Raw genomic sequence first — 25,000 nt, 5'->3', positions numbered from 1 at the left:
ATTGGACGGCCCATAAATCAGGGACAGTGGCCCATTGGCCAATTTTCTATACAGACACTGGGCTGGCCCAATCAACAGAGAGAAGGGGGGGGGGGGGGTCAGGGGTCACGCACGCACGCAGCACCAGACCTCCGTCTCAGTTTCGCGGTAGTTTTGGGCCGAGCCGGCAGGCAAAATAAATGTAGTTAGCCTGGATAGTTACTAGATAGATACTGATAGAGATGGAGCGCAAAAGCACACTAAAACGGAAGGGAGGCTGGGAAAAACGTAGGGAGAAAACAAAAAGAAACTTGAGGCAGATGCTGCCAAATGTGTAAACATTAGGGACATGTTTGCTGCACCCTCAAGTTTACCACAGCAGCAACAGCAACAGGTTGAAGAGGAGGCTGGCAGGGAGGAGCGGGAGCAGGGTACAGATACAGAGGATAGAGAGGATACAGAAGAAGCGGGGCCGAGTCAGCCTGTAACCGTTGACCCGGTAAGGAAAATATAGGTAGCTGTTAGGGGTGTAACGGATCGCCCCCCACGGTTCGGCACGCATGTGTACCGCGGATCAATTGCAAAATGTAACCAAGTAATAATATGACTTAATATGAGTTAATATCCCTTGTAAATCACAATGTAGAGTTGCCATGAAAAGATAGACGCGACAGTTGCGTGCTTTGTTTTACTCTAAAGCGCAATGATAGGTTGATAATGGGAAAAAAAATCTAGAACAACAAGGCTGCGTTCGTAAATTCGCTCTGGAATCTGATCACTGAGTACACTGGTCTACTTGCACTGGTACCATTGCTTACTGTATGTAGTCGTCTTTGTAGTGGTTTGGGGGAATACTACAGTTTGTCATATGACTGTACAGCACACAGTATATAAGACGAGTATATAAGGCAAGTATTTTTGTGCTGGTGGGTGTGGTCCGACCGATTGGGGTGGGCCTGTCTGGGCCAAAAATGCCAGGGCCTAATTTTTGTCCCAGTCCAGCCCTGTATACATGTGTAACTATATACTTGTAACTGACAAAATTACGTTTTACATAGCCTCACTAACTAGCCTAACTTTCAGTGGGACCAGGGTTGCTAGATGGGCATGACAATTTCCAGCTTAACCATAGTCTAAAAACATCTAAATCCATAAAAAGAAAACATGGTAACCCGCCCCATCTGGCAACTCTGAGTGGGACAGTCTGCAACATGGCCAATGCTAGCTGGTTCGTTTGTTTACTTCCACAACATGTGTAATGTAGACACGTAGCCTATACCGCGTCATCCTCTGACGAAATTACATTTTACGTAGCCTAGGTTATTCGTTCCAACCAAGTTAATGGAAACGCTCCGCATTTCATGATTCGCATTTCGAAATTCGCTGCTGAGGTACAGGTCGGTGGTGTGTCCCGGGCTTAAGAGTTTTTTCCTCTATTCCTCGTCTCCTTTCCTCGCTTCCTACCTTCTAGATCCCACCCCTTAGATAGTATCCTCCCATGCTTTGTGGGAAGGAAGCGAGGAGAAAGGCAATGAGGACACAACTAGGGGGTGTAAGGGAGGTTAAGCCTGTGTTAGATCCTGCAAGAAAGCCCATTTCAGCCTCCAGTGGAAGTATCCCAGAGATGTGTATCAGTGAGTGAAGCTGTGCAGGAAACACAGATGGGGCTCTTCTCCTGTTGAAACGGCTTCAGTGGGTTGACAAACTCAACCCTCCTCCTGTCTCCCTGAACACAAAGTGCCTGAAAAGATGTGTTCACAGATCAAATACCTGGCATTGATAGGCTCAGATTTTCCATTAATTCGACGTCTTTCACATCACACTTGCTCAGTCTGGAACCAGTGGACGATGTCAATGAGAAATTAAACGATATTGAAAAGCAACTCCTCAGAGTCTACTCTTTTGGAAGATGCAGATAAACCAGTCATGCTGATGGACTATGCTGGGCCACTAGAGAGAGTAATGCTGCTCAGGTGGATTTATTCCTCATCATCTTCCTAGTGACGGATGTAACTTTTATATTTACTGTATGCAAATCCATCTCTGGAGGCATTGTAAGTGACATGCAGCATTCAGCTTTCCTCACTGAGAGTGTTTGTGTGTGTGTGTGTGTGTGTGTGTGTGTGTGTGTGTGTGTGTGTGTGTGTGTGTGTGTGTGTGTGTGTGTGTGTGTGTGTGCGTGCGTGAGTGTGTATGCGCTAGACACAATAACAGGTGGCATTTCCCGACTGTGACATTGGTTGCAATGGATTTGTTTGTTTTAAAAGAAGAAAAAAAAATGGTCTTGCACCCCCTAAACCAAAGAAATCATTACAATGACATACTGTATGTCCAACACTAAACGTATTTGCTGTGGTGCAGAATAAGGCCCTATCGAGGCTTACTTTTAACAGTCTGCAGAGTCAGTAGGACATTAAGTCACTAATGGCTGGAAGACGTCTAAGACAGACTATCTTATTAAAATCAGGCTGCAGGGCACCTCTGTTGCCCACATACACTATGCCAAGAGAAGGTCATAAAGAATGTCTTTCTTATGGCACAATGAAATCATCGGCCCCATTGCTGAGATACACACAAATTGAAATTCAATTAAAATAATAGTCCATATTATAAACAGGCTGCAGATGTGGTTTCTGTTTCAGCCTGGAGGGCAGGTGAGCACTGGCTCCCTAATGATGCACTCTGTATTTAATATGAACTCTCCTGTCCTGGTATGGCACACTCTAATAAAAAAAAGAAAACGGTCTTCTACAAAAAAAAAGGGTTCTTCAGCTGTGGAATAATGGTAGAACATGGAGAACCCCAGAGGGTTATCCCTAACCCTTCACAGTGGAAGCTCTACATGGGACTGAACAATTCTTCAAATGGTCCTCCCACTTGTTGGGTCTCATAAGAACCTTGTGTCACACCAGACAGGAGACCTAGTGTTGAGGCACAGAGTGACAGAGTGCTTAGCAGAGAGAGGTGAGGCCTTAAACTGAGTCACACACTACCCTTGTGAGGTCCTTCCTACAGGGTCTCTCTCTCTCTCTCTCTCTCTCTCTCTCTCTCTCTCTCTCTCTCTCTCTCTCTCACACCCATACACACACACACACATTCACAAAAGGCTCTAAAATTAGCAGCATCCATTCTTGCTCTTACCCTCGCGCCCAAGGCCTCAGTGCGGGAACCAGAGGATGCATCAAAGACTTCATTAAGGAACACACACACACACACACACACACACACACACACACACACACAGCTCTGAGGCCGTCTCTCAACAAAGTAAACAGGTCACTCAGAGTTACTTCCATCCACTTGGAGAAGAAAGAGAAGAACAGTAGCGACCGGGCCAGGGTCAGATGTCCTTGTACTCTCTTCCCCTGCTCCATTATCCTCTGTCACTAAAGCGTGGTACACACAAAAGGATTTTCTGGTTTGGCCCGATTTTCGGATGTCTGAAAACGACAGAAAACGCCCGATTATCAGATGGCTCTTAACATTTTCCTATAACAAAATCCTGTGGTGTGAGGTGTGTTAAGAGTCAATTCTCTTCAATTGTGCAATCAACTCTCCCGACAACCTGCTCGGAAAATGGGCGTGGCCGGCAATCGTAAATGTGAAATGTGTTCAATAATTACGACCAGAAATCATAGGGTTGCCAGATTGTTTGGTGGAATTAGCGGTTTTAGACTGTGGTTAGGGTGGAAAATGTCATTTCCATCTGGCAACCCTGCTCGCGAGTCCAACTATAACGTAGCCAATCAAGAAGCGAGCTGACTTCTTCTTTTCGTTATTCAGCACTTTATTTGCCCTGTCGCACATGGTTGTCTCGTACAGGTCAGTCAGGGTACTACGTTAGATAATAATAATAATAATAATAATAATAACTTTATTTGTATAGCGCTTTTCCTGCAAACGTTGCGGCTCAAAGTGCTTTAATCATTACATAATCTTAATTTAATTATTTTGTAATTTAAACGCAATATTAAAAGGATGGGTTCACGCGAGATTTCTGGCTTGGGGAACGAGACTCTAGAGAGTCCGGAATCTGTCGTTCCCCAAGCCCATTTTCCGAGCAGGTTGTCGGGAGAGTCAATTGACAATTGATTGACTCTTAACACACCTCACACCACAGGATTTTGTTATAGGAAAATGTTAAAGCGGGGTACACACATAAGGAATTTCAAAATCTTAACAGAAATCTTATCTGAGACAGACCCCACACATGAAGAAACAAAATCTTGGATTTGAACAGCCTTGATCGTGTTGTGTGTGGTGTGCGCGAATTTCCCCATTTCAGCACCCCACAGACATAAAGATTTTCGTTACGACAGACTCCAAACTCTCTAGTCTCTTTCCCCACGCTTCTTGATTGGCGAGCAGGGTTGCCAGATGGGAATGACATTTTCCACCCTAACCACAGTCTAAAACCGCTAATTTCACCAAACAATCTGGCAACCCTATGGTTTCTGGTCGGAAGTATTGAACGCATTTCACATTTACGATTGCCGGCCACGCCCATTTTCCGAGCAGGTTGCCAGGAGAGTTGATTGCACAATTGAAGAGAAGTGACTCTTAACACACCTCACGCCCATGGGCGTCACCACCATATATTTGGGGGGGGGGACGTGTCCCCCCACCTTTGAAACAAGGTCGTTTGGACCCCCCCACATTTGCCATCAAAAATATGTTGCATGACTGGTCAGCGTTATTTTCATTGCTTCACAATCAAATCCGTTCCACTTTATGAGTAGGGGATTGCCCATATCCAGAAATCCACTCCGCGTTTTACTTCTGTTTTTAACACGGCAGCAGCAGCATCAGACACGCACGCAGATTCAAAACATTCAGACTGAGGCAAGACGATATTTAGATCATCCACCAAGATGGATATAAGGAGTTTTTTTATCTAAGAAGAGAAAAGTAAGTCAAAGTCATCCAAGTTTTCCCGTGAGTGGCCAAACAGCAACATTGCGTTCTCCCAAGGTCAAACACAGCCAGCTTTTCTGATAAGAATGTTAGCACCTTATGAGACATTCTCTGTATTAGCAATAGAATTAGCATAGCCTACTAGCAACCAAATACGAGATAGATCAGCTATATGGCACTAGCAGTTTTGTTAGGCATTACTAGTGCGGTTAGACATGTTTAAATGCAGAACAGACACAGGCGAAATGTCATCAAAAGCACAGAATGGCGACAAACACCTCACAGTGCTTACCTGTCCTGTCATTCATTATTGCATCTCCTGCCCGTGTTCATTGCCCTGAGCATTTGCACTATTTAATTTGGCCATTGCACCCACCCAAAGAATCAATTTTGCATCTGATTGCTTGAGCTAGGGTTAAAAAGAAGAAGAAAACACCTGTTCCATTTATTTTTCTATTTCTAAAATGCTTGTGATTGTATTTTTTGTATTGATGATTGTATTTCTATGTCAAATGTTCTATTAGAGAAAAACAATATGAACAAGTGCTCAATGCATCCCCATTTCTCCTAATATAGGTGGTTGAGAGTGAGAGTGAGTCAGAGGCAGGGGCAGTGGAGACAGCTCTGTTGCTGAGGTAAGTGCTGAAAGGTGACAGGCAGTTAAGGAAAATTTAGCATTTCTTCTTCTTATTATTATTAAATATTATTATTATTATTATTAATAATAATAATAATATTTTCACAATCTTCTAATGCCCAGTCCCCCAGTCTATACCAACTTTTGGAAAGGCATAATTTAGCATGCCTGAAAGCATGAAAGTTTACTGTGAATTATGAAAATTGATAATCAAATTAAATGAATGGACAATTTCATTCTTATTTTAATTTCTAGGAACAGGAGACATTAGATACGGAAGAGAGAGAGGGAAACATTGAGAATGAAGAGAGAGAGACCCATTCTGATGGAGATGCAAGAGAGAGGGATGTTGAAAGAGAGGAGGGTGAGAGAAGCCAGTCTGAGAGAGACGAGGGTGAGAGGAGCCAGCCTGAGAGAGAGGAGGGTGAGAGGAGCCAGCCTGAGAGAGACGAGGGAGAGGATGTGTACCACAAGGCAAATCAACTTGACCCGAGAGTCATTCCACCCCAACGTCTGCTGAACAAGACTCTTACCTTTCAGGAAAAATGGTTTAGGGACTTTCCTTGGGTTCATTATGTGCCAAATGCTGGGGGCGTGTTTTGTTTCTATTGTAAAGAAGCATTCAAAAGGCAGGCAAGCCCTCTTGCGAAAAATGTGGATCTAGCTTTTGTGGTTTCTGGTTTTAAAAACTGGAAAAAGGCCATTGAAAAATGTCGAGCCCATGAAAATACTCATGCACACAAAGTTGCTGTTACAACTCACACACACCTTCACAGGACAATAGAAACACAGTTATCATCAGTTAAGATGCAGCAGCAAAGAGAGGCCAGATCTTGTTTGCTGAAAATAATGCAATCAGTTCGTTTACTTGCCCGTCAGGGTCTAGCATTACGTGGACATGAGAGTGATGGGGGAAACTGTGTTCAGCTACTGAAGCTTAGAGCAGGGGATGATGAGGTTCTAAAGCATTGGCTCAGTAAGGTTTGTCACCATTACACAAGTCCAGAAATGCAGAATGAGATGCTAACTATTATGGGCAACTCCGTTCTGAGAAATATATCAAAGGAAATACATGAGGTGTCCACACTCATGTACTCCATCATAATTGATGGAGTACAAGATTTGTCTGGGAATGAACAAGAGGCCATATGCCTACGCTATGTAGATAGTGATTTGCTACCTCATGCGGAGTTTTTGGGCCTCTATCAAGTCTCCTCAACAACAGGGAAAGAGTTGGCTCGGATGGCAACTGATGTCCTCCTTCGATTGAACCTGCCCTTATCCTGCCTTCGCGGGCAGAGCTATGATGGGGCAGCCAATATGGCAGGTGGAGCTAAAGGCGTTCAGGCAGTCATAAAAGAAACACAACCTCTTGCTCTCTACGTTCATTGTGGTCCTCATTGCATTAATCTGGTGACTCAGACAGCCTGTAGCACAAGCACTATTGTGTCTGATGCGCTGGATTTAGTCCACAAACTTGGCAATCTGTACCATCTATCTGGGAAATACAAAACAATATTTAAGGAGGTTGCCCAGTCGGAAGCAGGGAGTTTCAGAACTCTGAGGCCCCTCTGCCCCACACGATGGCTCATGAGGGTGGTAGCTATCCAGGCAGTTGTAGACCAATACGAAAATATGTTGGTCAGTCTTGAGGAAATGGCACATGGCTCCTCTGACACTTGCATAACTGTAAGAGGGCTTCTGGAGAGGTTTCAGAAGGGGCAGGTATTGCTTAGCCTGATTATGGCCCTTGAAGTTCTAAAAGAACTTGAATGTCTCAACCGCTCCCTTCAAAGCAAGACAGTGAGTGTCTCAGGGATGCTGGCTGCGGTTGATTGTGTGAACAACACAATTCGGGTAAAGAGATGTGATGAAAAATGTCATCAGATATACACCAAAGCCTGTGACATGATCCAGGAGTTGGACATAGAGGCTATCCAGACTCCTCATATCCGGAGACCCCTAAAGCTCTTCACAGGAAATGCACCAGCATTTAGGCCTACCTCCCCTGAGGAGTTCTACAGGATAGAATTCTTTAAAATGCTGGATGTAGTGGAGATCCAGTTGACAAGGCGCTTTGACCAAAGCAGCTTCGAAACACTCAGTCTACTGGAAAGAGTGTTAATAACTGGAAAGGTGGAGGATGTGGATGTGGTCCGTTCGTACCCAGAACTAGACCGTCATTCATTGGAGGTACAGCTAGCCATGTTCAAACTTCAGTATCCCTGCAGCACAGTCAGTGAAGTGGTGGATACATTTACATTTACATTTTTGGCATTTAGCAGACGCCTTATTCCAAAGCGACTTACAATCAATACATTTGAATACTAAACATGTGAATCAGCAGTCCACCATTCGTTGCAGGAAGAGTACTCTAGCTCGGGCCCGGGGCCACTGACAGGAGGAAAAACCTTCTCCCTATTATCGCCTTCTACTAAAACTTTTTTTTTTTTTTTTTTTTTTTTTACACTGAGAGCTATGCTGCCAGAGGTTCGAGATCTGTGTTCACTCAAGTAGAGGTGTTGGTCAGGCTTCTTCTTGTTGTGCCATGCTCCTCAGCAGAGGCTGAGAGAAGTTTTAGTGCCTTAAGAAGGCTCAAGACGAGGCTGCGCTCTTCAATGTCTCAAAAGCGCTTGAACAATGTGGCTGTTTGCCACATCCACCAAGAGCATCTTGACAAACTTGACTTAAAGGAGATTTGCCAGTCATTTGTGTCTGCAAATGACAAAAGAGGTCACACTTTTGGAGCCTTTGTATGATGTCTTATGTTCTAATTGTAGAAATCCTGCTGTATGCATGGTACAGATAATAGAGGAGAAATATGATTATAGGAGGAGATATGGAACATTTAATGAAAGGACAAAAAAGGGGAATCTTTGAAATTTTGGGGAAAGAATGGAGTAAAAGCAAGTCTTTAACAGGTTGTATTGAGTTATAGTTGAATGTTCTGCAATGCACTGAAGAGGGCTACGTTTGATTGTAATAGGCTCTGAGTAGCCTAGGTACATATTTTATGTTTCCTCATAACTTTTTATTCAATTTGTTGACTCAAAGTTACCTCATTCTTTTCTAATTCACTCTTTGATTCTTTTTGAATCTTCATATTTAATAAAGTACCTAAAAAGTGCCAAGTGTCAGTGTCAGGCCTCTGTGAGTAAAACCAAAACATAATAGTAGTCAGTAATTGCAGACCATGCCAGCTCCAAGGAAAAACAAAGAAAGAGGGAGATTATTTTGGGTGTAAAACGCACCAGAATGCAGGAAATTGAATCTACTATTTAAAAAACGCCCATGCTCACACCACAGGATTTTGTTATAGGAAAATGTTAAGAGCCATCTGATAACCGGGCGTTTTCTGTTGTTTTCAGACATCCGAAAATCGGGCCAAAATCGCCCTGAAAATCCTTATGTGTGTACCCCGCATTAAGTGAGAACCTAAAATACATGGACACACACGCACTCACACGCACTCACACGCACTCTCACACACACACACGCACACGCACGCACACGCACGCACACGCACCCGTACACACACACACACACACACACACACACACACCAGTTGAAATAGCTAATCCCTGTCTCCTACTTCCTTCTGTTTAGCCACTGAGGTTATGGTGAATGGTATTCTGACACACACTCCTTAGAAAGCACTCTCAGAGTCGTATTTTATTTTTAAAAATGTATATATTAAACTAAACAAACTCAGGTTGACTTTCCTTGTGCAATAAATCCTGTGAGATAAATCCTGTGAGATATGCTGTGCGGTTGAAAACATTATGAACTCCACCATCACCTATAAAGCCATCCCACCAGGTGCAATCACTCACGGTAAATAGCTCAGTATCAGGTAGGTGACCAATCTCCTACATCCTTAAAGGTGTGAACGTGACAAAATCAAAATCAAAAAGGTAAACAAAACATTTCATAAACATATTTCATAATATTCAACACAAAATATCTCATAATAGATTTTCTTACTCAAACTCAAAAAGCCTTAATATGGCTCCAACACCAGTGCTTATTACACCAGAGCTTTAGAGAAACCATTTTGTGTTTGTGATATATTGAGATTTATGTGCCACATTAAACCAAACGTTAAGGGGCAATTAGATGATGATGATAATGCTCTCGTTACTCAAGAACTGTCTGCCAGCCACAACCCATTACGATGCAGGGAACACTTCCACAGCATTTAGTTTGACCATTTTCAACTCATAAGCCGTGGCAGACACACAAGACGATACTGGACTCTCTCATTGTGATGTGACTGTTCATCAACGTTCTTATAATCACTGAGCTCAGCACGGGTATGTGGACCAGAACGCAGTAGATCGTCGAAAGCGTGTCGCTGGTGTGCACTGAAAACGGTTACTTTCAGTATTGATTTCATTCTGGAATTGAGGAAAGATTTGTTGTACTGTTCTCTGTTCAAACATTAACGTTGCGATTTGGAACGGCTAGCTCTGAGGCGTATTGTATTTTCCTGGTCTCTGGTCCGTATGAAATCATTTCTGTCCAATCCCTCTGTATCTCATGCTAGCCACTACTCCCTAGCCTGTCACTCCCAGACCAATGATACCACAGTATCAACCAAGAACACATCACGTGACATGAGCAACATCTGTACAATGAGTTCTTTAAGGCACAAGGCTGTCGTGTCTCCTTTATGGTGTCGTGTTTCTGTCTCTGTGGGCAGGTGAGCTAATGTGGGGAGGCTGGGGTGGGTTTAAGTCTTGAAGGTGGGAGTGTGTGTGTGTGTATGTGTGTGTGTGTGTTTCCTGTCCCCTGCAACATGGTCACTCCACAGCTACTGCATGCGAACACACACACACACACACATACACACACTTGCACTCACCCACTACTCAAACACACTCTGACAGCAGCCAACACCACCCCAGGTGGTCACATGCCTGGCTCAGACAAACACACGTGTGCGTGCACATACACACAAACACCACAAACAAACACACACACACACACACACACACACACACAATATACTGTAAATACACATCCCCACTCTCCCACTTTCTGCCTGTAACATTCCACCCCCATGCTGTTATACACCAACACACACATACCCACTGTGTGAGTGTGCATGTGCATGTGTGTGTTTGTGCGTGTTTGTGTGTGTGGGTGTACGTGTGTGTGTGTGTGTGTGTGTGTATGTGAGCTGCATGGATTACTATTATCTCTTGGCACCTGGTTACCATGGCAACCCAGACGACTTAGCAGCGGGGAGCGGGGCTCAGGACACTGGGCGGTTCTTTACAGTGAGCCGTCACCCGTCACCAACAACAGCCAGCCGTTAAACTGCCAAACAAACCCCTGACCCCTGCTGGTCAACCTTCTTTAGTATTGCCTTGTCACCGGATATAAACCCACAACCTCTCTGCTCCTGGTCAGATTTGAGTTCACCTCCAATCCTGCAGGCCAAACATGGCTGCCAGTGACAGATGATGTGATGGTGTACGAATGTATCATAATGCTGTTTCTTGAAACCTTTATGGCCTAGGGGTCTAACTAGGTAATAACTGTTAACGGTTTAAACTCCTTTTGCAGAATGATGTGTGTGTGTGTGTGTGTGTGTGTGTGTGTGTGTGTGTGTGTGTGTGTGTGTGTGTGTCTGTGTGTGTGTGTCTGTGTCTGTGTCTGTGTCTGTGTGTGTGTGTGTGTGGGAGAGAGAGTGGTCAGTAATGGCATTAATTGTGTGTGTGTGTGTGTGTGTGTGTGGGTGGGGGGGGGGGGGGGGGGAGAGGTCAGTAATGGCATTGATTGTGTGTGTGAGTGTGAGTGAACACAGTGACCCTCTCATCCAGTTGATTATGGTGTAATCAATGCTTTTTCTCTTGATTAAAACAACAACGACATTAAATAACTCTCCTCATTAAGTTGATCAATGCGGTGAAAGCATGTTACTGTAAACTAGATAGACTTTAATGGCCTTGCTGACCACAGAACATCTTAGCAAATTAACCGAGACACAAAGCCAGAAACCTCCCTCAATGTCTTCACACACACACACACACACACACACACACACACACACACACACACACACACACACACATACACACAAACCTACACACACAGACAAGCAATGCCATTTACTGACCTTCCATATGCATGCAGACACACACACACATACACACACATACACACACACGTATATACACACACCCTTTCACACAAGCAATGCCATTTACTGACCTTCCATTGCATACTTCATATCCAGGGCAAAGAGGCTCCACGTGATCTCGGCACTGATCTTGCCCATGTTCAGCTCCTGAGGGAACCTGCAGGGGAGGAATTCAGAAGGACTCTTAACAAACTCATTTCCACACAATGCCACGGCTGAGTGGCCACCGTGATCACTTTAGGCTGTTTGATTCCCTGCAGAATGTGCTAAACAGATGTGTCAGGACGATACTGCCAAATGCATAATCCTATCATCTCATCATCTCATCTGGAGAAGGGGGTGGTGGGGCGGGGGTCAGAGAGAGAGAGAGGGAGAGAGAGAGAGACTGGGCGGGCAATTCATTTGGCAGGTAAATTGCTATTTGGTATGCCTATGGATTTCCAGTCAAAGCTTGAATGTGAGAAGTCAATAGTGTAATTATCCATGGCCACAGACAGTGACGGTAGGACGGATACAGATAATCAGGTCTCAGGTCAATTTCTCTCAATGTCCCACTTCCCCCTGCAGACCACCTCATCTTCATCTTCATATAAACATGTTTGCAAAGTGCAAACACAATTACAGACACACACACACACACACACTGAAGTGGAAAGCACACAAAGACTTAAAGGGGCACTCCAAAAAGGGGCACTCTCTATCATTCTCTCTCACTCCCTCTGTCCCCTTCTTCCTCTCTCTCACTCCCTCTGTCCCCTTCATCTTGGCAACCATTTGTTAAGTCCTCCAGTGAAATACCATGAATAGGAAATCTATCTACATTTAAATACAAAACACAAACACATTCAAATGTAAGCTCTGATACATTTAGTATGCAGGGGAGATGCATCCACATCAAGGAGCTGCAAAAGCACCAAATAACAAACAAACAAAACATGCTCCAGATTTATTTTGGCCTCAAATCTCATCATCAAGGCAATGAATCGATTGTTCAATTTTGCTGTGACGATATTCTGTATGTGAATGTTCCCATCAGTCCTTGACCAAAGCAATGGCGAGGGACATGGTATGAATATTGCAGATCTGTCATTAGATGGTGTGTGGAGGGAGAGCTCAGGGCATAAACAGTTGCTTAATAAGCATCATAAATCAGCTGGAGTGCTGGGAGATATATAGATCCACTGATCTCCACCTGTCTGACTGATCTCCACCTGTCTGACTGATCTCCACCTGTCTGACTCATCTCCACCTGTCTGACTGATCTCCACCTGTCTGACTGATCTCTGCCTGTCTCACTGCTCTCCGCCTGTCTCACTGCTCTCCGCCTGTCTCACTGCTCTGTCTCCCTGTCCTCAGCCTGTCTCGCTGCGCTCTGCCTGTCTCACTGCTCTCCGGCTGTCTCACTCCTCTCAGCCTGTCTCACTGCTCTGTCTCACAGCTCTCAGCCTTTCTCACTGCTCTGTCTCACAGCTTTCAACCCACATCACTGCTCTCAGCCTGTCTCACTGCTCTGTCTCACAGCTCTCAGCCTGTCTCACTGCTCTGTCTCACAGCTTTCAACCTGTGTCACTGCTCTCAGCCTGTCTCACTGCTCTCTCTCTCACAGCTCTTAGGCTGTCTCACAGCTCTCAACCAGCCTGTCTCCCTGCCCTCAGATGCATTACTGATTTGTGCTATTTTGTCCTGGATAAACACCCAATTCCCCAATGCTATCCCCTACTTTACTGCATTGGTACTGCATTTAAAAATATTGTAATGTTCTCTATAATCTATATTGGGTTGTGCTGGTCTCCAGTGGGTTATTGACTAGTTGGTGTGGGTGTATAGGCACGTACTGGTTGATGACTGGGGTGTAGGCGGTCCGGTCCTCGTCGATCACAGACACCATGAGGGTGATGAGTTTGGGCCAGAAGTCCAGATTCTTTATTGAAGGACCCTGCTCCTCACGAGGGATGTCCTGCTTACGTGCCTACAGAGAGAGAGAAGAGAGGGAGGGAGAGAGAATGAGACAAGGGAGAGGAAGCGAGGGAGCGATGGAAAAAACTAATGGGGAAGAGGGAGAGTGGGAGTAGTAGAGATTAAGGGTGATGGCAGACAGTCTTTCACAGTGTGTGGTGGAGCTGAATAATTTAGGACAGGCAAAAGACCTGAGGTAGAGTTTAAAAGAGAAAATCCTTTTGCATGGCCAGGCCTACAGCATTGCATACATTATGTATGCGGTGGCATGACATCTTAACTGGAGTTAAACCGAGCCCAGACAAAACCAGTAGGAGGTCCTCCGCCCTCATTGAACAACTTTAATAAAAAAGAATGAGTCCACTTCCAGTCTTCAACACAGCATTCTCACAATGTGTCTGGCCAGTCCAGAAAATCCTTTGTGAAAGTCATCAATTATTGAAGTTTCCACTAGCAGCACCACCCTCTGATGCTGTCACTAACTCTGTTTGGTCCAGCTCTGAGCAGGGCGATGCTGAGAGTCATTATTCTCTCCCACTATCTGTCCCTCCCATCTTTAGTGAGAGCCGAGCTTGGCGGCTGTGTATCTGACCATCGCTGGCTGCTTCCTCTCCCCACTGGCAAACGCAGGTATAATGAGGAAGCTGTGACAGTGAGGTCACACACACACTTGAACACACAGACGCGCACACAGATGGACAAACTCAGGCACACGCTCACACAAACACACATACCCACGCGTACACACCCGAGTACACACACAGACACACGCGTATACACTCTCACACACGCAAACAGGCACACACACACACACCACACACACACACATACATGTACATACCCAAGTGTGCGCGCACACACACACACACACACACACACACTCACACACACGAGGTATAATTCATTCTTTGTGGTCCATGGAGAGACACACTCCCATCAGCCCTGTGTATGCATATTTGTTGATACAGGGGTGGAATGGAATGTACTTTTGATTAATAGAAAACTATGTAAAAAAAATTAGGCATGTCCCTGTCGAGCGCTGAGTAATACGGCTTGAATTATTGAACAACCTTCTGTATAATGACTCTAGTGCATCTCAGAGGGGACGTTGTGGGGGATTTGGGGAAATGAAAACGCAACATGAGGTAATTTATCCCCAACACTGATTTAGAACCTAATAAAATCAATTGGACCTGAAACGAAATTACTTTATAGACATTTTGTTGAACGGATTTGCAGACTAAATCAGAAGATGAGACTATTGCATGCCATGCGTACGATGTGAAAGGATAATAAACTATTCATCACTTACAGAATCTCAGGGAAGTCCAATAACCCAGCCTTAGTTCAGTCTACGACAGATGGAAATGTAGGCAACATGGTTAGATTTGATATTTTACTGAATACTGATGTGAAATGAAGAGGAGAATCGTTTTGGGAGTACCCAGGGGTGCCTGGGTGTGTATGAGCGGAAGTGTTTGAATGTCTGAGAGCGTTTAGGGAGTGTCTGACGTGTGAGTGTTACCCCTGGGACACGCCGAATACCTCTACCTCAGCAGTGCGTGTGCGTGGCAGAGCTCTCACGCTTGCGGCTTCCATACTGACAGCGTCTCTGCTGCGGCTCAACTGCGGAGCTGCTACTGCCAGCCCTATCTTTGTACTTTGAGTTTGCCTTTGATTATGGCCATCAATAATATAATGTTTCATTTCACTTCATTATAAATTGTCCTGGGTTCAGTCTCTGCTGTCTGATGTTGTGTGAGTGTTACGGCCAAGCTCCACCGGCTGCGTCGCGTCAACTCGTCATCGACGTTGCGTCAACTCTCCGTTGTCCAAGCTCCACCTGCAGCGTTGCGTCAATGTTGCGTCAACGTCAACGTTCTACTCTAGCTCCACTGGCATTTTTTGTATACGGGAGTAATTTCACCCTTGACTGCAATATGTCCACAACAATAACAACATCATACAGAACATTTTCCAATCAGGGTAATATTTTATCTACATATTCCCAAATAGATAGTTGTTAGTTCAGTAGATGTTCAACTGTCAACAACATTTATAATCCTAAACCTTGCCCTAAATCTAACCCTATCCTTAACCATAAATCTAGTTACATACAAACGGAGATAGAACCTTATCATTCTAAACGGAGATAGAACCTTCTCATTCTAAACGGAGATAGAACCTTATCATTCTAAACGGAGATAGAACCTTATCATTCTAAACGGAGATAGAACCTTCTCATTCTAAACGGAGATAGAACCTTCTCATTCTAAACGGAGATAGAACCTTATCATTCTAAACGGAGATAGAACCGTATCATTCTAAACGGAGATAGAACCTTCTCATTCTAAACGGAGATAGAACCTTCTCATTCTAAACGGAGATAGAACCTTATCATTCTAAACGGAGATAGAACCTTATCATTCTAAACTCCAGACATGTCAGATGATGATCATACCAACGTTTATTCATCTGATACATAGAGTATCCATTCCTGCAACAAGAGTTCACCACAGGTGCGGTGATTGACACCCCAGGCGCCCACGTGGGGCGTCTCATTGTGACGTCTGCGTCCATCCACCGTCAAAAATCAAACTTTTTTGAAAGTGTACTTTGGACGCAGCCATCGGACGCAACGCTGACGCGACGCTACGCAGCAGGTGGAGCACCTTTCATTGATTACAATGCATTTGATCCCAATTCCGGACGCAACGCACATTTGACGCAACGCTCGATGGCCACGGTGGAGCTTGGGCGTTAGGGAGTGTTAGGGAGTGTCTATATATATATATTTAAATGTATCTATACTTTTAACTCTTTGACTGCCAGCCATGTTCAGAGCGGAGAGCTCCACACTGCCAGACTTTTGGGGCATTTTCGCTGAATTTTGAAGACCCACCAAATATTGACTTTTCGGACTACATAAACATTGAACATATCTACCAAAACTTTAGACTCTCTTCTTTCATCAGAAAAAGAAAGTTTGTTTCTAGCCTCTTTGAGTGTTTAGAAATCGGCCGTAGAACATAGGGTGGTTTCAGCAAAAACACCTGATTTTGACCAATAAACAGAGAAAACGAGCTTTTTCTGCAGATTTTTATTTATTTTTTTTCTGCACTTTTTCTGTATCATCCGACTCTGAACTGTTTGAAGAGTCGCGCGATGGCCGCGCTGCTCCGCGATGCTCCGCAATGCTCCGCGCCGCGTTTGGCACATACCCTGATCCGTTTCGCCATTACAACAACCCACAGCAAGCCACTTCCTTCTCCAGGCTTTTATCGAACTACTGCCCCCATCTGGGACCGAAATACATTACACCCAAGTCTGAAATTCACTCGCTAGGTGTAGAACATGTCAATAACGCGATCCCCGCGAAAAAAATAAATAAATCTATAAGACGCCAATTGGCGTCTTTGGCAGTCAACGTTACTATTCTATAAGACGCCAATTGGCGTCTTTGCTTTGACTGCCAGCCATGTTCAGAGCGGAGAGCTCCACACTGCCAGACTTTTGGGGCATTTTCGCTGAAATTTGAAGACCCACCAAATATTGACTTTTCGGACTACATAAACATTGAACATATCTACCAAAACTTTAGACTCTCTTCTTTCATCAGAAAAAGAAAGTTTGTTTCTAGCCTCTTTGAGTGTTTAGAAATCGGCCGTAGAACATAGGGTGGTTTCAGCAAAAACACCTGATTTTGACCAATAAACAGAGAAAACGAGCTTTTTCTGCAGAACTTTTTTTTTTTTTTTTTTCCTGCACTTTTTCTGTATCATCCGACTCTGAACTGTTTGAAGAGTCGCGCGATGGCCGCGCTGCTCCGCAATGCTCCGCGCCGCAATGCTCCGCGCCGCGTTTGGCACATACCCAGATCCGTTTCGCCATTACTACAACCCACAGCAAGCCACTTCCTTCTCCAGGCTTTTATCGAACTACTGCCCCCATCTGGGACCGAAATACATTACACCCAAGTCTGAAATTCACTCGCTAGGTGTAGAACATGTCAATAACGCGATCCCCGCGAAAAAAAAAAAGTTTCTTCTATAAGACGCCAATTGGCGTCTTTGGCAGTCAACGTTACTATTCTATAAGACGCCAATTGGCGTCTTTGGCAGTCATAATAATAATAATAATTTAGAAAAAATTATAATAATAAAAAAGTTAAGAAATAAAAAAAATATCCGATTGAGTGGATCAGTGTGGTTATGTTAAACGGAGCTGATGTTGATGCAAAGAGCAGGGTTGCCAGATGGGATTGACAATTTACTGCCTAACCAGTCTCTAACCTCTAAATCAAGTAGCCCATTCGGCGGTAACCCGCCCCATCTGGCAACCCTGGTCAAGAGTCAAGTGTCAAGCCGTGCACACATGCTCATTGAAGCAAAACGGTTGTCAACAGCAACATTGGCTCAACTTCATTGTCGGTCCACACAAAATAATACGTTTTTGCTTTCTTCTTGGTCGCCATAACTTGCTTTTCTGTCTGTTTCAAAGAGTTTGGTCTGTTTACGTTTTGAGTAACTGCCCAGTTTGATTACAACTGACTGCGCATGCCCATAACGTCCGATCGGGCGATCGTGTTCAGTTTTGGCTCTTCGTATGGACAGAGATATTTTTGTGGTGTGGACCATACCTGTCAACCCTCCCGTTTTCCCCGGGATTCTCCCGTATTTTACCGTTCTTTCCCGCTGTGCTCCCGTTTAAATATTTTCCCGTAAATCTCCCGTATTTTTAACCTATAATATAATATAATTTAACACTTAATTGTTAGACGTTGGCGCATGCGCACAATCGTTATCCATGTCGGAGTTTACTTGTTTCCGCTCGTTTCTTGGGCTGCGTTCGTAATTTTGCTCTGAGAGCGCCGGAACGCACACTAGGTGCAACGTCATAAAGGGACCAAGTAATTTGATTGGACAAGAGGCATTCCATGAGTGGTCAGATTTCCAGAGCGTATTTACGAACGCAGCCTCGGTTATCTCCGTTTTGAAATGATCGCTGGTAGCATTGCGCCGCTCTTTTCCCATTGACATCATGGTGTCAAGTAATGTATAAATAAATGTGCTGAATTGATATGCCCTTTTGTGTTTTCATGTATATACTGTATATGCAGGGATGTTCAAACTATTTTACTATCAACTAGGTATCTGATTCTGATCACCTGTAGTCACTTACTTAATCATAGGAACTAGTTAACCCTATTCTTGTTGCACTGAAGCAGGTGGTTGATTGACTGTGTCCCCTTGTCTAAATGTAAGGGGTCTCCTATGGTTGTCTAGTGGTGATGTTAGGATTGACTGTGTCTACCCTTGTCTAAATGTAAGAGGTATCCTATGGTTGTCTAGTGGTGATGTTAGGATTGACTGTGTGTACCCTTGTCTAAATGTAAGAGGTATCCTATGGTTGTCTAGTGGTGATGTTAGGATTGACTGTGTGTACAGTCTAAATGTAAGGGGTCTCCTATGGTTGGGGGGGGTAGGACGGCCCGGGGGCGTGCAGGGGATATCCCTTATTTTCCCTTATTTTTGGGAAAATATCCCTTATTTTCAAATCCCAATGTTGACAGGTATGGTGTGGACAGAGTTTTCTTTTTAAACAAGGACGATATCGGCTTTAAAAAATATCCATATACGTGTAGTCCAGGTCTAAGTGTTGGGGAGTGTCTGGTATTGTGTGAGTGTTAGGGAGTGTCTAGTATTGTGTGAGTGTTAGGGAGTGTCTGACGTTGTCTGCGAGTATTAGGGATTTAGCGAGTGCTGCCTCATGTAGGGGGTGGAAGAGGTCTACTTAATTGGAGATATGAATAATGAAACAAATGTCACTTCAGGAGATGAATCTGCTATGAAAAATATTCCTCCCTTCCCTTAGTGTGCGTGTGTGTGTGTGTGTGTGTGTGTGTGTGTGTGTGAGAGTGAGTGAAGGGCAATGAAGGTTGGTCATTCCCATTAGGGAGGTTTCTGTTAGCACAGTTGGACTACAATGTGTGTCTTCTCATCTACATAAACGCATATTGCCGTTGATGAACTGGTCTCTAAGGGCTCCACTGTGTGGTGGGAGATGCAAGTAGCATCGCATATTACAACTAGCCGTTCATCACTTGTCCCTATGGGGATGAAGACAGCAGTACCATCCAACTACAGCTGTAGCTATTTATCGTTTGTGTGTGTGTGTGTGTGTGTGTGTGTGTGTGTATGTGTGTATGTGTGTGTGCGCGTGCACATCAGAGTCCCAGCGTATTTCTTCAGAGACACTGCAAACACGGTCGATCCCCAAAGGAGAGAAGCCGGCTAACTAGGATGAAAGCCCCTGTCGTGCTGTTTCAACACACACTGATTATTCTGTGAGTCGTGCTACACAGAATGCCACATGTTGACACATATGGACGGGTACACACAGATTAATGTGCCGACAAACCAACCCAACTCAGTTCAAACAAAGGGAAATTACACCACACATTCTCGCCAAAGACCTCATAGGAAAAAGGCGAGCATCATATTTACCGGATCAATTCAGGCTCCTTGCTCACTGCCAACAGGGTTTCTAACAAGTAACCCTCTGATTTGGCGTTCTCTCAACACTCGCCTACACACTAATAAGGAGCAAGGATGGAGCCATTCACAGGCAAGCACACTAGAGCATGCATACATGTCGCCTTCCCAATTCCACACAAACACACATGATTGAACTAATTAGCACACATTTAACTCGATCGATTGTTTGTGTGTGTGTGTGTGTGTGTGTGTGTGTGTGTGTAGGTGTGTGTGTGTGAGTGAGCGTGAGTGAGTGGGTGTCTACATGTGAGCTGTCAGTTTATGTGTGTTTGTGAATGTCTTCTCTGGTGAAGGCAGCATTGTCATCTCCAGTCATTCTGTCAGAGTGGATGTGCCAAGATGGAGAATACGCTTCAGTACTCTTTGTACCCTTTTTTCCTTGACCCTATTGTTCCTTCCTTCCTTTCTTTCTTTCTTTTTTCCCCTCAGTTCTTCTTCTCTATTCCTTTCTTTCCTTTCCCTTCCTTTTCCCTTCTGCTCTCTTTTTTAAATCCTCTGCTCTTCTCTGCCAGACTTTAGTGGAACGCACCCACCCCCCTCCCCTTGTTGTGCAGTTATGTAACCTGCCTCTCTGATAGTGGCCGGGGATGCTTCATCACCCGTCTGCCCCCGCTCTCCGCCAGCCCGCCCGCCCTCGCCACCCACCCCCGCTACCTGCCCCCCCACCCACCCCCGCTGCCTGCCCGCCTGCCCCCCCACCCACCCCCGCTGCCTGCCCGCCTGCCCCCCCCACCCACCCCCGCTGCCTGCCCGCCTGCCCACCCCCGCCCGCCGCTCTACCCACATTCATTGTCACCAAAATGGAGGTCTGTATATTTGAAATATCCACCGTGTCAGAGGCGCTCTCTAGATTACAGGAACATAATGATTTCGCCCTGGTGCCAGTTTGGCTTTGGGTTTGGGGGGGATGGGGACCGGGGGGGGTTGTGTCTTTTTTTCCGCTGCGCGCGTGTTGCTGTTGATGAACAGGGCTGGCTACTCTGTAAACCTCCACACACGGCCATGTAATTAGTGAGACTATCTATCTCTGCACTTGGGTAATTGCTAACCACGGTGCAGGCTGTTTAAACAAAGGAAGTGTATTATTCAACTGACCTTATCGCCCCGTTTAAGTCCTGAATGGACATTGTCTCCTGTGCTGGCTGAGGCCAATCTGAAAACTCTGGTCCTCGGTGACATCTTATTTTATTTATCGTTCAGGCTTCCAACACAGAGTTAACTAGGAGAGGGTAACCTGTGACTCCACATGGGAGCGGGAGGGGGGCTGAAAAAACGAACCGGTCTGAGTGTCTGTGGTGTGTACGAGAGGGTCATCTCCGCTCTATAATTCACATTTCTACCTGCAGTGTTCTGAGCGTTTCACCTCATTGAATACACCCATACTCATGTGTGTCATGTTGTGTAAGTTAAGGAGGGGGGGGGGTCTCTTACCTGGTCCAGTAGCTGGTTGTACAGCTCGTGGCAGTTGTCAAAGATGTATTTGTATGTGGAGTCCAGGCAGGCACGTACGCAGTCCTTCACTACCTGACTGGCTCTGGGTGGGGTTTGTAGCTCCTGCACCTGCAATGCGCACACGCACACACACACGCATACACACACGCATACACACACACGCACACACACACACACACACACACACACACACACACACACACACATTGTGGTCAATAAACATACAAACACACATTTATGCATACCACAGTCCACACACACACACACACACACACACACACACATTAACTGAAATACTGTGGTGTGTATAAAGATGAGTAGAGAAGATGTGTATAAAACACCTACAAGTTGTTGTAGGGGGATATACAGTACATGTACATTTAAGTCACATGATGCATTGGTATTACAGTTGTCAGATCAGTGATAGGCTGCTCCATCAGCCGCCCGCCTCTCTCTCCACAGACTGATGTGTTCTGTCTGGCTGGTGCCCACACTCAGCATGTTAAACACCTTCACCTCAGGGTGGCCACCTGATGCCCATGTGATAAGACAGAGAGCAAGAGCAGGGCGGGGGGGGGGGGCTTTGGGCGCGCTGAGCGAGGTCATTAGATTTGCTGTCTCTGGTAGTTTTCCACTGCTTGTAGATTTGCTTTAAACTGAGGAGCGGCCTTCAGCTCCTCAGAGAAGTCTGAGTCTCTGTGCTGTGTCTCTCCCTCGTGCCCACGCCGTATTACATTATTGAAAGACACAAGCGCGGTCTGATCTCATCTCCTGACTTCCCCCATCACACCTGGATCCCTGAATTCCTAACAACATACATATGCTGTATACGTCTTATGTGTCATGCAGAGAGGGGCTCCTCTCTGTATGCATGCGGATGGCAGAGCGAGAGCATTGGTAACGCAAAGTGACAGTTTTCATTCCTTCCCCTCACAGCTGCCATCTTAGCTTCGCCTCACCGCTCCAGCCCTATACATACAGTACATCCCCCTTCGCCTCCGTCAACAGAGAGCAGAGCAGAGCTGAGCTGAGAAGAGCAGAGCTGAGAAGGGCTTTTTCTACAGCGGGCGAGAACTAATGGGGGGAGGGGGAGTAAACCATGAACGAGCTGAGAGCAGAGAGAAAGAGTTTAATACGCAAAGGCTTAGCGTGCACGCACACACACACACACACACACACACACACCCCTACATACGCACACACACAAACACACACACCTACACACACACACACACACACACACACACACACTCCCAATCAACAGAGTGTGTATAACCGCATGCATAATCTTTATTAGTAGGAATATAAAAACGAATCAATGTCTATATTTTTCCAGAGGGTGTCGAAAGAGTCAGGTCTTATAGCACAGCTGGTGTGGGTACTTAGACAGCAGTGATTTCATCTAAATAAAGGGGCTGCGAGATCAATCAGTGTTTATGTTTAGTATTGAATGTGAGGGACATTTTATGGCCATGACCACTATTGACTGAAATGAAAACGGCAGACGGTAAATTCACTACTGTCGATTGGCCCGAGAGGCAAGCTTCTTCTGAGATGAAGAGGGAGTGTTTCAGATATTGTGTTTCAAGCTTGTCACAGAGGATGGAGGGAGTGCTGAGAGAGAAGAGAGGGTGAGGAAAGAGGGGGGGGGGCTGAGTAGCTAGAGGGCTGAGAAGCGAGGGATGCTACAGGGATGAGTCGAGATGTGGGCATTCATGAGGATTTGTGTGGATCTGCCTGTCTGCCTGTCTATCTGACTGATTGACAGGAAATGCTCTCACCGACCTGTCTCACTGATGGCTATAAGCTATAAACCTGTTCCAGAAGAGTTACCTGCTGTTACACACCGCCTGTCTACTGTACCAGACCTTCGAAATCAATGCATTGACAGATCCACAATCGATGGTTTACTGTCAATCTGGATGCTAACAACAATTGTTGTCAGATAGGGATTGAGAGGGAGAGGTGTTCACAGCTGAAGGCTTTCTAGGACGTGATTCTCATATTCAGATGATACTTGTGATGGGAGTGCGATTTAAATGCTCTAAATGATGGGGCTGCAAGCAGGGCTGCACAAGTTGGTCAAAAAGGATGTTAGCGAGCACCTGTCACAAGTGCACGCAGATACACGCACACACACACACACACACACACACACACACACACAGCTGTACCTTCATCCTGAAGAAGGTGATGCTGGTCAAAAGGTCCACGGTGGACTTCAGGTCCTGAAGACGCTCAGGGTTTCCAGCAGGGAAATTATCCTGGAGAGGAGAAAGAGAGAGAGAGAGAGAGAGAGAGAGAGAGAGAGAGAGAGAGAGAGAGAGAGAGAGAGAGAGAGAGAGAGAGAGAGAGAGGGAGAGGGTGAGGAAGGGGAGGGAGAAGAGGAGAGTGGAAGAAGAGGAGATGAAGAAGAGATCTTGTTTAGACCAGTATTTCAATGCCACTCACGGCATCCCTCACAGAGCCCTGCACATCATTCAGCCGAACATTGAAATTGATTACAGAACAACGTGTAGTAATCATAACTAAATGTATAATGGTTTAGTGGACAGGAGAGGTCTCCACTGATGGAAACCTCTATTCCAGGGCCATGAAGTCATCAGCCTGCTTACAGTAGCGTGACAGTATAGCGTAGAAACCCTGGCAGCACTGAGGGCGGTGCCATACATTATCATACCTCATCCCTCCTCCTCTGTCACGGTCTGTCACACACACACACACATACACGCACGCACACACACACACACACGTACACGCGTACACACACATGCAACACACATGCATACACACACACACACACACACACACACACCCACGTGGACTCACGTACTGTAGGTGGATACACACACATACACACACACAGAAATTCTGCAGCAAATCATTTACATAAAGTCAACATGAACAAAAAATATATATACTATAAGAATTCCCCCCAGGCGCCCAGGACAATGTATTTGTCCGTTTTGATGGAGTAAGACAGGGAGACGATGTGGGAGGGCTTCAGGGTTGCTTATCGGTGAGGGGGTGCCAAGTCAGCTGTCTTTGTGGGCTGACATTTCCCTGCACCCCATGATTACCGGGTGCAGAGTGTGTCATTTGGCCATTTGGCCATGATGTTTGACAACAATGTGACAAGCAAGCAGACAGCCTCTGGGAAGAGGGAAGCAGAACCATGCAGCACACGGGAGTAAGAAACAAGGGAAGGGGACATTTACTTAGCAATGCTAAGCTAGCACGGACACTTACATCAGGGCAGTGTAATATCACCTCCGTGCCATCAGGGTCTCAGGATTTTGTGTTATAGCTGTAGCTGGGCATGCATAAGAATGAGCCTGTCCTCCGATTTCTACCTCC

The 25,000-nt window shown here is 45.4% G+C and overlaps 1 protein-coding gene across 1 annotated transcript in view; it reads right to left on the bottom strand.

The window, feature by feature from the left end:
- The window catches only part of unc13c (unc-13 homolog C (C. elegans)), a gene marked incomplete at both ends in the record, with an annotated part of 106,575 nt that overhangs the window by 46,501 nt on the left and 35,074 nt on the right, over window positions 1-25,000 (bottom strand). Inside the window, 4 exons of the mRNA XM_080539936.1 lie at window positions 11,750-11,835; window positions 13,514-13,647; window positions 21,623-21,751; window positions 23,818-23,907. Of these exons, the coding sequence (XP_080396062.1) occupies window positions 11,750-11,835; window positions 13,514-13,647; window positions 21,623-21,751; window positions 23,818-23,907 (439 nt within the window). The remainder of the gene's footprint in view (window positions 1-11,749; window positions 11,836-13,513; window positions 13,648-21,622; window positions 21,752-23,817; window positions 23,908-25,000) is intronic.

Source organism: Nansenia antarctica, assembly GCF_963989245.1.
Source record: "Nansenia antarctica genome assembly, chromosome: 9".
Lineage (NCBI taxonomy): Eukaryota > Metazoa > Chordata > Actinopteri > Argentiniformes > Microstomatidae > Nansenia > Nansenia antarctica.
This window is presented reverse-complemented; position numbering and strand designations above follow the sequence as displayed.